The sequence below is a fragment of the Neodothiora populina genome (genome assembly GCF_041146345.1).
Source record: "Neodothiora populina strain CPC 39397 chromosome Unknown canker_contig_15, whole genome shotgun sequence".
Taxonomy (NCBI): Eukaryota; Fungi; Ascomycota; class Dothideomycetes; order Dothideales; family Dothioraceae; genus Neodothiora; species Neodothiora populina.
In genome coordinates, this window is record NW_027191413.1 from 693,261 (window position 1) to 707,837 (window position 14,577).

Consider the following 14,577-nt stretch of genomic DNA (forward strand, 5'->3'; position numbering starts at 1 on the left):
CAGAGAGGAGAGAGAGACAGAGAGAGGAGAGATGTCTTGGCTCAAGTGTGCGTCATTGGGTTGATGCCCGCCGCCGCCGCTCTTTCGACCTTCGACCTTCTGGGTGCTGGGATAAGCGATCCCTATCTAAGAGTAGCTTAAGCCTCCGTAGTAGTCACTTACTAAGGTACGTTGCGACCATTCAGTAATCTGCATCCGTGTCGCGTGGAAACTGCTGTACTACTACTATATACCAGACCGCAACATTGACAAGCTACACAAAATACACATCACTATCAGCTTAACAACCACAAAGGACGCTGAGATTGAGCAACTGTGACTTCTCTGACGACCACCACCGCCGCCACATCACCCCGCTCCTCTGTCTCTCTCTCTCTCCACAGCTTCCACCAGGACCCGGACAACCACCTCACCTTCCTTGAACAACTTCATCAACCCTCAACCATAAAATCATGACCGACTCTCCGGCATTTCGCATACCCATTGATGCCAATGAACAGCCCATCCTTGACAATGTTTTGAATATCAGGGACAAACTATCCTTACTCAAGCAGGACCGCAGCACCTACGTCCGCAGCCAGGATGTCATCACTCTCTACAACGAGGTCATCCAACAGGTCGAGAAGCTGAATGCCATCAGACAGTCAAAGCGAGGAGAGCAGAATCGAGGTATGCTCATGCGCCTTGTCGTATATATGTTCTGGGGCTGACTTTCATGATCAAGTGGATACCGTTCTCGACGACTGTTTCCAGCTCATATCACTCTTCTTCTTGACCATCGGTCGAAACCAAGAAGCCCCCGCAGTGTAAGTTGCTATATTGCACCACTTCCGCAAATGTACTAAGACATGGTCCAGATACTCCGCCATTTCTACAGTCAAGGTTTGTCATTTATCGCCGGATGCAGCAAACACAATCGTGCGCTGACCGATGCGAAACAGCGATTACTCGACCACCTCAAGGAAGCAGGCTTCTACTCACCCAAAGATCTAGAGTCCATCCAACATAACCTGGACAAATGGCAAGAGTCGGTGGAGCGAGGCAAGGACACCCACAGCCCAGAGTTGATGACCCTGCTCGAAGCTCGCATCACCGTCTGTCGCAACACCTTGGAGGAGCTCCAGAAGAGCTTGTCCAAACTCAGCCCAGACAAGGTGGATACATACGAACAGTTGGTGTCCATCTTGAGGTCACTGAGCGCATGCAATACCCGATCAAAGGTGAGTGCTACACCTTGCAGCCACGAATCGTGACGTGCGGAGCTGATCCGACAACAAGTTCCCCGACAAGGATGTCAAAGAGTTTGAGGAGCAACTGCACAAAATACAGAGAGAGCTTAGTGAGACGGGTTTCGAACATGAAGGCAGGACGGCCGAGCAAGCGTATGCGGATAGGCTAGCCTCGTTCCAAATCCAAGAGGGCGCTGTGCCAGAAGGAAACCAGGTCGTCTCCATTCTGCTCGCGAGATGTTTCCTATGGGTCGAGGTCATTCAGGAGAAGTATGGTCATCGGTCGTTCAGGATGCGTGATTGCGCTCTAACACAGATCACAGACAAGGAAAGATCGACGAGCGCTTCCAAGAGACATACGCCAAATTGCTCAAGGTTAGGAATACGCTTGAGCAGATGAACCTGACCCAAGCTTGGTCCCTGAGAGAAACCGATCTCTACTCTTATCAACGACAACTTGACCGAATCGACGAGAGCAGAATCGACGGTAACTTCATCGACGCTGAAGGCAGGCCTGCGGATCTGCACGCACAACGAGTGAGCATATACCTCCGCCGTAAACCCCCTTCCATGGCATATCACTAACTATAGTAGACGCTTCTGTACCTTTTGCGCAAGTGTTACTCCTACATTTATCAATACATAGTCTCATCAGAGCCTGTGTCGGAGGCTTTGCTACCGATCTACAACCAGCTTTTGACCCTCAAGCGGTGCCTCATCGAGGTCAAGAACTCGGGTGGAGTCGATTCACCCCGCGAATTATACCCTTACTCTATGAAGGTGAGCCAATACTCCAACGCGGAAAGTAGTCAATCAAGAATACTGACTGATGTCTCATAAAGATCAATTCCATCGACAACATGAAGAAGGACGGCAAATTCATGGTGGGTAACGACATACCAGAAGGCCAAGGTGCCGTGATTGCGTTACTTTCCGAATGTTTCGATCTTGTGTATGACCTCCGAACCGATGTAGTGGAGAGAGACGAGTCACAAGAGCCCTCTGCCACGGATGTGAACGGAGTCGGCACGAAGGAATGATCAAGGTCCTGAAGCTACGAGATCATCACGAATCATCGGAGTGGCGTACACTACTTCGGTCCCCGCTTGTATCGAAGCTCCCCCCTCACTCGGTGATTATGTCGCTCGGATACCCTGCGCCGCTGAGGAAGGAGAAATCATATGCATGGCGCTGGAAAGGATTGGATGGTCAGCACTCGACTGGCTGCCTTACAGTACGATCTTGAAAGGAAGACTATCGGGAGCTCGCATAGGGGTTGCGGAGTACAGGGGGTCTATTGAATTCTTTTTTTCTGCTTTCTTCTTATCTATCTCCTGTCTTCAAGGGTCGTCAAGCTGTATATTACTCAATATATGTGAACCGTCACCCTCGGGAGTCGGCGGTCTAGCATCAGTGTCGACAAATGTCAGACGCGACCCATATGATATACCTTTTTTTTCGGTCAGCCATTGTCTATGCAGATACTACCTTATGTTTCCCAAAGACCCTTGGTCCAAGTGTTGATAGTAAGACTCACATAGTTCCTCGCCGGCCTCGATATCTCGTAAAGCAACATATGTCACAATCTCTCGCGCGAGATCACGTTCCCACCCTACATTCTGTGAATGGGACGAATGATTGAACATGGATCCGAGACCCAGGATGACGGCCTGCGTCGTCTGTGGCCTCTCGCCATCACGCACCGGCAGGGGCCAATTACTGCGGACGCTCTCGAGTCATTATTTTTGTTCACAGATATTCCCCCTTTGCGCTCGCTCGCTCACTGACGAGTTCCACGAATGCCTATCTTGGTTTTGTTTTTCGATTCATGATAATAATGACAAGGGCGCAAACATACTAGGTATAGTGATACAAGGACGTCTTCTCAACATGCAGTTTATTCTCGACAGGATCCAAGACCAGCGCCGGACACGTCTCCAGGACTGTGCCCGAGGGTATACAGGACCGCGCGAACACGCCTCGACCTGTGAAGAAGAAAAGAAAGAATATCGTCATCAGCTCTCGTGTCTCTTTTCTCATCGTGTCACCTTGTTTGTATACTTCTCCACGATCCCACTACGGTTTTGCCGTAGGTTGAGAGTTCACTATGATGAGTACCTTTTGGCGTGTCCTCGACTAATAATAGTTCGCCGTGGCGAGTGAGGGGGAGAGCTTTCTCGAGTCTCATATTGATTGGATATGAAGGGGGGCCCAGAGGAAGGGGCCGGCCAGGGGAGTTTCCTTTTTGGGCAGCCTCTCGCCTCTCTCTCTCTCTCTCTCTCTCTCTCTCTCTTCTGCTCGAGTATAGAGTGTGGATGGTATGTGCTGCTACCCTGTGATCCACGCAGACACTGTACGTGTAGAAACCCAGCAGCGCCGCAATTTGATGACGCAAGACCTGACCTGACCTGACCGGCAGATGAATGCGGATAAAAGATCGAAGCGTGGACGGACTGCTGACTGCTGACTGCTGCTGCTGCTGATGTTGATGACGAATGGCTCTAAACGAAGTAATAATAGAAAAGCAAAGACTCGAAACAAAAGGGATTCAAGACCATATAATAGCTAATAATAATATGTGTAACGAAGAAGGCAATATATGCAGTCGAAGATGGTTAGAGTTCGCTATGCACAAGTGTGAAGACAATTTCTCTACTTCTTCCGCCGAGTTGCAGCGCAGTGCAGATCTGTAGGTGAAGTGGGAGAGAGAGACGCACGGATCAGCAGTTCCCGCGTGTTGGTGAAACGGTTAATACACAGTTACATCTTTGGGGGAAAGTGTTTACTGATACTGTGACTGTTCAACACCTCATCGCCCTCCACCAACTACCGAACTTACCCGCTCTGCGCCTTCTCGAACGCCACTGCTCTTTTGACAGCAGTAAGAGGCATGAGATAAGGTCGTCAGGAGTGCAATGCCGCTGTATGGCGCAATCACGACAGACTTTGGCGGCTGCCGGCGGGAGTCAACACCCGCATAGTGTGAGCTTGAAAGTGCTACGGTATGTGTGCTGTGCCAATTGTTCATAGACTTCCCCAGATGATTGACGACTTCGCCTTCGCAGCTTGTCAAAGCCTACCTTGGTTCCGGCAGTAGACGTTCCCGGACCGGGCATCTTGAACACAGCTTCCAAGCCGTATCCTTCCACATCCAGGAGCTCATATTCCCTCACCCCTCTATTGCAACTCCCTCCGGCCTTCGGTGCTGCTTATGTAGGCACGACTTTTTCGTGTACGTTGTGCGCCAACAACGAGCTTCCTGAGTCGTCTCCCATCATCATTCGTGATGTCGAAATCACAGCGGAACTGCAGTCACCCGGAGGCGTCATACCCCTGGACCTGAGCGACCAATATGCCGACGTCAACACAGCCGTTCTCGAATCGGGACGCACAGTCCAGAAGATCATTCGACAGGAGCTGAGAGAGGACGGACAGCATGTTCTCGCCGTCATGGTCACCTACACCGAGGTACCTTCGGAGCAGCAAGGCGACGCATCCGAAGAAGATGCGGGCAACAAACGGACGTTTCGGAAGCTCTATCAATTTACTGCTCAACCCGCCGTCGGAGTCAGAACCAAGATTGGAGAACTCAAGCGCAATACTTCCGGATCGAGAAAGTTCGTACTAGAGGCCCAGCTGGAGAATCTCACAGAGGGATCTATTGTGCTGGACGCGGTGTCTCTGAATCTGGCAAAAGCCCTCACGTCTAAGAGTCTCAATCGGGACTCGGATGGGACTGATGAGAAAAACACGCCTCACAAGAAGCCATGCATGGCACCTGAAGATGTCATGCAGGTTGCTTTCGTGATCGATCAAGTGGATGGAAAGACGCTGGAAGAGAAGAGAGATCGCATTGTGCTGGCTCAGGTGCACCTCGAATGGAACGGGCCAATGGGAGAGAAGGGAGAACTGACTACTGGCTGGCTTGGATGCAAGGGACGGTAAACACGGGATGGCGCAAGATCCCAACTCAGCACGAAAATAGAGACGGATTTGCTTATTGTCGACATTCCGACCGGAAGTGTAGCTCGATCTTACGCCACCAGGGTTTCGTCAAGCGCCTTGAGATCGACAGGCGTTCTCTTGTCTCTTCTCGGCTTTTCATCAGTCTCTCGTTGGTCCTATACCTCAAAAGGCAATTCTAAAGAGTAACTCCATGGCAGCCACATGTACCCACCTCCCTCACACGTTTCAAGCTTCGGACTTGCTCCGATCGTGCTATCTCGACACGCGATTGTGATCGATGCATTGCCCGATCTCAGAACGGCGCACACTCCACTTGAAGACCGGCTAGCATATACATATATATATTGCATGTCTCAAAGTCACCATATGATAATTCAAATTGCCTATATGACCACATATAGAAGCATATATGTATATAAATACACACCCGATAATCTTTATCTCGGCGAGATCTAGGTGCACAGTATAGCAGCCACGGGCGTCCGAGTCAGACACTGAAAGTAGGAGGGTTGAAAGGCAAATGTGCAGCAGCAGCATGCAGAGACACAAAAGTAATGTCTCGCAAGCGAGTCCTATCTCGACATTACAGCGCAGGGGGCATGATTCGCCACAGGCTGAATCTATCGCAATAGGATCGTTGCTGCTGTAGTGCAGAGCCCCGAGAACAAGCACCTCCATGAAGACTTTGCCTTGGACACTTGCCGTAGATCAGAGGTGAGGAGGAGCAGCAGCCGCAGCAGGAGCAACAGGAGAAAGGGATTGCGCAATGTTGCGCGCGTTTCGTAATCTGCGCACGCAAGACACACACAGCTCTACGCCCTCGACGATTCTTCTTTCGCTGTGGCTGTCAGACGAGTCCTTCTAGCGAGCGCTTATACCCAAGGCAATAACCAATGCAGACGACTACAGGAGCACCCCGCTGATTGGCCAAGGGCGTAAGAGGAAGGGCCGGCCCTAAGACGACATCCACTCTGGACCCTTGACTAATAATGACGAGAAGGGAAGGACAAGCGAATTAAGATATGGAGAGTCAGAGACACCCTGGTATGAGATTGAGAAAGGGTGGATAGGTGGGGAGGATTCACCATCGCGCGAACAGTGCTCTTTAATCACCCTGAGACGAATGGGCTGCGGAACTCGACGTAGATCGTTGAATTCATCACGGCCAATCTTTGTCCGTGCTCCCTGGGATGTCTTGTGGTGATTGATTGTATGGAGAGGATATGCCGCCGCAGCTCGAACCCTTTTTGGCCCGATAAACCCCCCTCCCCTCCCCCTCCGCAAAAATCACTCGATCATTTGTTTCTTCAGCTTCAAGCGAGGGTGGGATCACGCACCATATATACTATATGTGATGATGGTCATATACGTCTGGACGTTGTGCAAGGCGGATCTTATGCAGCTACCTTAGTCTGAACTCGACCGGGTGCCGAACAGGACAAGACTCGCACAGTCACACCTCAAAAGCTATACGAGAGTGCGCCAAGGTCAGGCATTGTTCGTAGTGACGAACGCTCGGGGGAATTTTCTCTTTCTGGAGCAACTTTCTCTATCGGTCAGGTACCGAGTGGAAGAAATCCGAGTGCGGTATAGTCGTTGATGCGACCCGGGTACACGAATCGAGCGTTCAGTACCCTGCCCAGACCCTAATTCAGAGAGATGGAGCATAGCACGATTGAACTCCTGCTTAGTACCAAAATAAGAAGTTTAGATCTAGCGTCGATAGCTAAGCTCAGGGTTTGCGGTTTTTACGAGTCGTGTAAGAGGGTGGGTAGGGCCACTCTGTGACCACTCTCTCTGCGGCTCGTATCATCATCATCTCAAATCCATCCACAGCCACTGTTCGTCAGGTACGAGGATGGAGAGGGTCCATAGAGGCACCTGCGCAGAAGCTCAGTGTATAGCGCGAAGACGGAGTTCGGCTGGATGGGCTCTCTCTGGCGTCGTCCCTGCCGTGTGTCGTCTACCATCACGCTGCTTTTCTGATTACTGATGGTCGAAATCCCGATACTAGCCTGGTACAGCGGTTGCGCCAATAGTCGGACACACGTTCACTTGCAAAGGAAAAAAATGGCCCGGCGCACGTGGCTATGGTGTATTACTGCATGAGCGGGACTTGAAGGCTGAAGCCAACGTGGTGCTCGTACTCAAACGGAAAAACCAACAGTGTTGATCTTATGAATAAGGTGGGATTGTGGGATTGACAGGCCACACGTCACGTCCGCGGGAACCCCTCCAAAACACAGAGTCCCTCGACCACCAGCCCAACCTTAAAACCGAGGGCAGATGAGAGGAAAGGTGGATCCGCGCCCTAGTAATGGGGGGTGAGTGGTCCTGAGGAAACCTGTTCTTGTATCGTCGCCCGGCTCTTTTGACAAGCCCAGTGTTAGGCAAGCAAAAAACCACCTACCCTACCTTAGCTGCCCGTTGATCACAACGTTTTGCAAAACGCTGAGCCCAAGCCAAAGGCGGGAGAGCAAAGCCAAAAGTAGACGTGGGCTTGAGACATGATTGGTGACAGTGTTGGTGTACCTTGATCCCATAGGTGTCCCATGGCGCGGTTGATTGTCGATAACAGTGATCTGCAGGGGACAACGTCTGCGTCCGCGTCTTGCTTGTCTCTTGCTGCGTGCAGTGGGTCGGTCGACTGCCTTGCGCCTTGCATTCTCCCCTTCGAATACCGGACCGGTGTTATAGTTATATTTTTTTTCTATCTCTCTTACATGTGATGTGGGTGCATGTGTGTCTAACTGTATCTCGAACCGAAACCCCTCTCTCTTCCACTTTACCTCTTATACCTTTCTCAGATCGAGCCCGTCTGTGGCCCTGACGACTTTATCAAGTTTTAGAATCGTGCGCCAATAATAATCAAACAATAGCACTACTATCAAAGACCCTTGGATAGCTCCGATCGCTCACCGCACTGGGCTCCAACAGCACAGCGCAGACCTAACCCTCTCCGCTCCCTTTCTGCCGTTACTGTCGCTGTTGCTGCTGCTGTTGCTGCTGCTTGCAGTACTACTCTTTCGATAGCATTTCCTGGAAACGCTTTTTGGGCAACGCGCTCTCTTCTGATACTTTTTGTTCTGTTGTTGTTGTTGTTGTTACCACTCACATTCCCTGTTTCTGCTACGTTCGACGCTTTGGCATATATCAACAGTTCATTCACGACCAGCATAATTCCCTATTTCGTGCGCTACCCGAAACACATCACGGCAGTCAGGCCCGTCTGTCGGCATATTGCAGTAAAACACACTTGGATCAGTCATTGTTTCGTCTAAGCCTTTTCCGCGGGAACTTGCAGCTATACCGCCCTGGGTGCTTCAAAAGTTTGGATTACATTACGGACGCCTGCATCTGAGTTGGATCAACCTCACATAAGACGTTGATATTCGAGTCGGTGAATCAATCAATGGATTAGATTGACTCACAGCTACTGGACACGAACATCTATTACAACCCTCTTCTCCTACCTTGGCGCCAGAGCTTGCGCTTCACTCCTTCCTCCCAATGGCCCCAGCACCCAAACCTGCCAACGCGGACGCTTCTTCAGTGCCCTTGGCAGATCACTTCTTCATTGCCGGAATAGAGTCCACCCAGATATATGATGAGCGACTACATCGTGTCTCGTCACCGCCTCCGGTGGAGGAAACCATCGACGAGGATGTTGCTTTGGAGACAGATACCCTGAGGGACCTCAGCATACGACCAGAGACGCCGGCTTCACCAGGTGCAGTCCCAGATGGTGGCCCGATGAGAATAACACACAGATACAGTTGGGAGGCACGAAAGAGCATAGGGAGTGTTATTGGACCTCTAGACATCAAACCCACCCCAAGCAATCGAAGCAGCGCAACCATCAAGGCCGTTCAGGCCGATAACTTACCTGGTCTGAGTGACGAGGATTTCGAGCAGGCGCTGAAGAAGTTCGCGACCGAGAGAGACTCTTTTCTCGAAGAGATACAGGTTCAGGCCGGCGCCGTGGTGCCTCCGAAACCAGCAAAGGCTCGACCGAAGACCCTTCGAGTCGCACATAGCGAGGACTCGGCGAATCTCACCAATGGTCCTCGTAGCGGTATCGGCAGCGGAATCGGTAGCATAAGGAGAAGGCTGTCTACCATGAACAGACCGAGGAGACAAGCGTCCACAGCCTCTCGAGCAGGTAAGTTGCTCTCCTCTTTTCTGACAAGACACACTGTGTGACGCTGAGCTGTTTTTAGCCTCTACAAGGACGACGAAAAGACTAAGCGGCTACAACTCGGTGATCCCTTCTCCACAGCCCTTTCAAACCAGCCCCCACATGCACCCCCTCAAACGACGTTACGAACCGGTCCTGCTCGACAGATATCCCACCAAGGCTATGGTGGACGAGTCGAAACGCAGGAAACCTTTTCCCGATTATGTTCCCATGTTCGCCTTCCCCAACGATGTCGCTGTCGTATCTTCGGACGAGCGACCAAAGGCGACATGGCATGGATTTGCAATGACAAATGGAGACGGATCTATTTTACACGGCATTTGTGTCACCATCTGGCTACCATTGAACCACTCGGCTTCAGAGGAGCTCGAACGCCAATGCAAACTCTGGCGAGAAGCCAACATGAGCGAAGAAGAAAGAGAGCTTGCTAGTAGCTTAGGCGAGAGACTCGCTGGGGAAAGAGCAAGAATCTCAAGATTACTAGCGCAGCTACCCACCGTGCCATCCGGTTCCGCGGAGCGAGATGCACTCGACGATGAGATTAACGCTGTCGAAGAAAAAATAGCATTGATGACAGACCTTCTCCGCCCAGTGCGACATGGAGCAGCTTCCAAGATTGACGGCCTCACGGATGGAGAGACAGGATTCTGGATCCCCCGTGTGTACGGCATCCTTGGAAGAGATGGTGCCTTGACCAGCTTTTGGAAGGAGTGGCTGAAGGCTGTTGTGGTACCTATGATGGATGGGGGTGTCCTAAGAGTACCGCCAAGTTCCCCTAAAGTTGGCATCTGGCAGCCACTCGAACGATATGTTGTGAACCTATGCGTGGAAGCTCCCAGCCCCATGTCATCCATAACACAAATCGAAGTGGCCGTTCGCGAACTACGTCTCTACGCCCGCAAGGAGGCCGCCAACGAGCTGCCCGGCTCGCGAAACACAGACATATACGCACTGTTCCGTGCACTGACAATACCAAACTTACTCACTTTGTTTGAGTATGTTTTGGGGGAAGGTAGAATCATCCTATTGTCCTCGCACACGTCCATGTTGCATCTAGCGAGCGCTGCGATTAGCAGTCTTCTGTACCCAATGAAGTGGAGTGGTGTGTTCATCCCGGTCCTTCCTGCTCGCCTTATCACGGCGCTCGAAGCGCCCTGTCCGTACATTATCGGAGTGGAAAGACGATATGATTCTCTCGATCTCCCCGATGACGACTTTGTGCTGGTGGACCTCGACCAGAACAGCGTCGAGAGCACCTTCGCCCCTACGCCTTTGCCTCGTCAAATCAGAAGGAAGCTCATGTCGCTGCTGCAAGCAGCAGCTCCCCATCATAACAGATATGGTGTGCCTGTTGGTCCACCTCCGTATGCGGCGGAGATGTTCCCCCACGACGCCTTTTCCTCGGAGAACACACAGATCTTCAACCAGACCGCCGAGCGATCTACACTCGCTTCACTCGTGGGCCAGAACTCGGCCACCTTCGGCGAAACACTCACCATGGGCCCTCCTCAAACACGAATCTCTGTCTATAATGCCTTCCTCGGCGTGCGCAAAAACTCCAGCAGAGACAGCGATAGACCCTCAACTAGCTCTACTAGCAGAGCCAGCAAGTCGTCTTCGACAAAATCACCTCCGTCGCCTACCACGTCGCCTCTGTCTTCTTCTTTCCCAGCAACGCCGGTCTCACGCAATGACTCAGGATTCGGTCTACAAGCCTCGCTCCGCGAAAAGCGATCGGGACACTTCGAAATGGCCGCCCGACGCAGCTCATCTGTAAGTCTTGATGGCAAGTCAGAGTATGCTTCGGTACTAACGTCATGACAGTTTGGATTTGACCGAATGAACACATTGCGCCGCCCGAGTCAACCCACGATGCATACCACCACCCAACCTTTCATCAGTCACTCTAGCAGCATGTCGACATCCACGCTGACAAACGGAGGAGCTATCGCGAATGGAATCGCGAATGGAGGCATGAATGCCGGGTACGCGCCATCAGTGTATGCGCCGTCCACGGTTGCTGCCTCTACCATTATGCCTTCGGTTCTCTACCAACCAGTCCGTGATACAGAAGGCACAAGGTGGGTAGAAGGCCATTGCTTGGTTTTCCGCAAACGAGAAGAGAATGTGTACTGTACCATCTGTGACGAAAAGTGCGACGAAGGCTTGTACCGCTGCACAGGTGAGTTCTACAATTGATTTCAGTCTATACGCAATCAGCTAAACTTGCTTAGGATGTGCCGTTTGCGTACATGGCCGTTGCGCCGGTGCCCTTTCGCTGGTATGCCCTGTTGCCTTCCGCGCTGACCAAGTGCGTGCGGCCTTTGTTCGCAGTTTTGCATCGCTGTTCTACACGTATCGTCGCTATATGCTTCCAGCCTCCGGTGAGCGCCGCAAGCACGGCATGATGTATCACTTCAACATGGACGCCTTCTTGAAGAGTGTCCCGAATGAGAACGCGGAGTACGTGCATATGCTGCGCGAAACCCAGGGTAAGTCTTTCCACCCTTGACAACATTTTCTACCGAGACGGTGACTGACGAGAGACGCACGACAGCATTCAATGAATTCATACACGAACGTGAAATGACACGAGCAGAAAGTCCTTCCATCAAACTCTTCGACGAGATCATCCTAGCAAAGCGCAACCGCGGCCGCGGAGGCATTTTCTCCAAATCAAGCACATCCTTCCTCTTCGACACTTCCGACCACCTATGGCGATCGGCATCCACCGCGGCACCGAACAGTCGCATTCCAGGTGATTACCGCGCGATAGTGACACGCATACCAGCAAGTCTAGACCCGACGTTGATGAAGGAGCCCAGAGCAGTCCAAGGAGCTCCCAGGATCCCGGCGAACGCAAGGACTCGAAGAAAACCCATCCCGAGCATGTTGGCCATGTCTTCGACACAGGAAGACGCCCCGGTCGAGTAAAAGCTCTTTGCTTTCTCGGCGGTCCAAATCCACCGTAAAGTGGTGTGCTCTTGACAGCAGACACAAGGCACCAATATTATCATAATTATAAGTTCAAAATCTACTATGCGACAGAACAGCCCTAGAAACCACCACCACCCCAGCCTCCGATAGAGATTAAAAGAGCCATACTCCCCAGATTTGGCGAAGACAACATTATAGCACACACAGTATCAGACCCCCAAAGTGCCAGAAAGTACCCAGCACAGAAGAACGGAAGGAAGAAAGAAAAGTCAGAGAAAGACAGAGAGGCGGGGGGGTTAAGTATCCAAAACAGCATTCGAAACAAAAGGAAAAAGAATACTTTTTCTGTCGAGCGGCCTAATCAACACTCTATACCCCAATCGCACTCGGCCCACTCCCCAAGAGCTCTCTTTCTCTCTCCTCAGCCACAAAGTCTCATAGCCCGAAGAACAACCCCATTCGCTTGCCCTCTTCTTCGCGACCTCGAATGTAACAATTCTCTTCTTGTTCCAGCGAGGCGTAATCGAGGCGTTGTTTTTCTTTTCCATTCTTCAACGGTCCGGCTCCTTCCTGCTCAATTTTTTTTGGCATGCTCGTCCTTCTCTGCTATTTTCTCATTGTTCGAAATTTGCAAATCCACGTCTCGTTATCTCCGACCGTTCAGAGGGCCCTTTTCTCGTTATTGTTTTCTCGTTCTTTTTCTTTCATACTGTATTACTACGATAGCTTAAACCAAAGCAAGCCCTACGAAATTCCTCGGGAGTCGTTTTTGGCCCCCGCCCCCTTTTTCTTACATCTCTTTCCTCTGTTAGGTGTGTTTCGTTGATGTTTCTCTCTTTGAAAGGGACGGCTTCCTGCTTGAAGCAGAAGGATGAATATGAAACGGGGGGTTGGTATAGAAGGGGAAAAGGGGAAGAGAAATGGGTTCAAGAAGGGGGTCTAGATGGTGATGAGGGGGCCATGAATAGCAAAATAAAGACCCCCTTTTTTTGATAAAATTTCATTTCTTGTTCTTTTTGTTTTGCATTTTCCTCTCGTCATTTCTTCTGTTGTATGTGTGTGCGTGCTTGTATCTGTACCAAATTCTCTGGGTCTCTTTTCCCTGCTTGTTCTCTGCCTCTGAGTGTTTTTCTGAGTTTCTTCCTTTTGGCCTTGATCTTCCAGAGAAGCTAATGGTCCTCTCTACCTCTCATCCTCTCTCTTTCCTCTTAACTGCACATAAGTGAAGAGAAACAATGAACTAGAGGGCTTTGCGGAAGAAGAGCGAGAGTGAAATAGATATCGATGCAACGGCAACGGCGCTTTTCTGGTTGGGGTGTAGAGAATCATCTGTGCTGTCCTATGCAATCATCTAGTGTAATCTTTGTTGGGGTTCTATAGACTGTGTGTCGTCCGATATGAGACAACAAAATCAAAGTAAAATCTGACTTGGCTGATCATATCGAGTCGGGCATGTTGTGAGAACAAGGGGAGTGACTCGTTGGTGTCTAGCCATGAGTGTCTGGGTAGTAAGGAGATACGAGTGTAACAGGTGTGTCGTGCTCTGCTTGATGCTCAAATCCCACACGACTTTGCTGACGAGGTATGTCTACATCACCTTTTTCCCCGTCATGCCAAATGCGTCATTCAGCTTCACGGGTTGTGTTACTACAGTGTTGTGAGCTCAGAACTGCACCTCGTGTGTATCTGGATCAGGAGCATTCATGGCGATCCTGTCCATATCGATGGGCTCGCACCTTTAACTACCTAGCGAAAGTAGCAAGTCTTCTAGCTGAGGAGTATACCGAAGCATGCGGATACGGAGCAGCTCGACCGGGGTAATGATGGTGGGCCAGTCGTCTTCATCGTATAGGGAAAACTGCAGGAAGATTCTTCCGTTGTCTAAGCGAGCAAAGTAGGTCTACCTCAGCTGTGGCCATGATTATGGAGCATTGGCGTGTATCTCGTGGCGTGAGATGTTCACTTATACCATCGTGCCGTCTACAGCGTGTGATTCTGGCTTCAAGCCTACTGCGGAAATGCGCGAGTCCGAATAAGCATACGACGAGGGCGGAGGATTCCTTGTTTTGAGTCAATAACGCTGACAGAGCTGAGGCTCCAAGTGTGGCTTGGATGTGGAAGCGAGCGACACGTGCAGCTGGCCTATCTAGCCAACACTAGAAATGTTGAGCATGGTGGATGGCTTCGAAGCATGCCCGCAGCGCTGGCACCGGCCACTACTTCAAGCGAATCTTGGTAGGATCGAGT

At 51.0% G+C, this 14,577-nt stretch overlaps 4 protein-coding genes across 4 annotated transcripts; 3 read left to right on the forward strand and 1 right to left on the reverse strand.

Annotated features, from left to right (window-relative positions):
• Positions 1-452: 452 nt before the first annotated feature.
• AAFC00_002597 (uncharacterized protein) lies at positions 453-2,269 on the forward strand (the record flags this gene model as incomplete). The annotated part of the gene is made up of 8 exons (XM_069341937.1): positions 453-669; positions 725-806; positions 858-882; positions 942-1,220; positions 1,279-1,499; positions 1,553-1,766; positions 1,824-2,009; positions 2,072-2,269. 8 exons carry the CDS (start codon positions 453-455, stop codon positions 2,267-2,269), a joined length of 1,422 nt encoding a protein of 473 aa, XP_069198442.1.
• A 300-nt stretch (positions 2,270-2,569) lies between these two features.
• AAFC00_002598 (uncharacterized protein) lies at positions 2,570-3,417 on the reverse strand (the record flags this gene model as incomplete). The annotated part of the gene is made up of 4 exons (XM_069341938.1): positions 2,570-2,679; positions 2,767-2,948; positions 3,088-3,214; positions 3,348-3,417. The coding sequence occupies 4 exons, from the start codon at positions 3,415-3,417 to the stop codon at positions 2,570-2,572; spliced, it is 489 nt and encodes a 162-aa protein (XP_069198443.1).
• Positions 3,418-4,154: 737 nt separating this feature from the next.
• Positions 4,155-5,174, forward strand: AAFC00_002599 (uncharacterized protein; the record flags this gene model as incomplete). Its single annotated transcript, XM_069341939.1, has 2 exons — positions 4,155-4,231; positions 4,295-5,174. 2 exons carry the CDS (start codon positions 4,155-4,157, stop codon positions 5,172-5,174), a joined length of 957 nt encoding a protein of 318 aa, XP_069198444.1.
• Positions 5,175-8,705: 3,531 nt separating this feature from the next.
• AAFC00_002600 (uncharacterized protein) lies at positions 8,706-12,327 on the forward strand (the record flags this gene model as incomplete). The annotated part of the gene is made up of 5 exons (XM_069341940.1): positions 8,706-9,357; positions 9,416-11,166; positions 11,218-11,575; positions 11,628-11,885; positions 11,951-12,327. The coding sequence occupies 5 exons, from the start codon at positions 8,706-8,708 to the stop codon at positions 12,325-12,327; spliced, it is 3,396 nt and encodes a 1,131-aa protein (XP_069198445.1).
• Between the last annotated feature and the right edge of the window lie 2,250 nt (positions 12,328-14,577).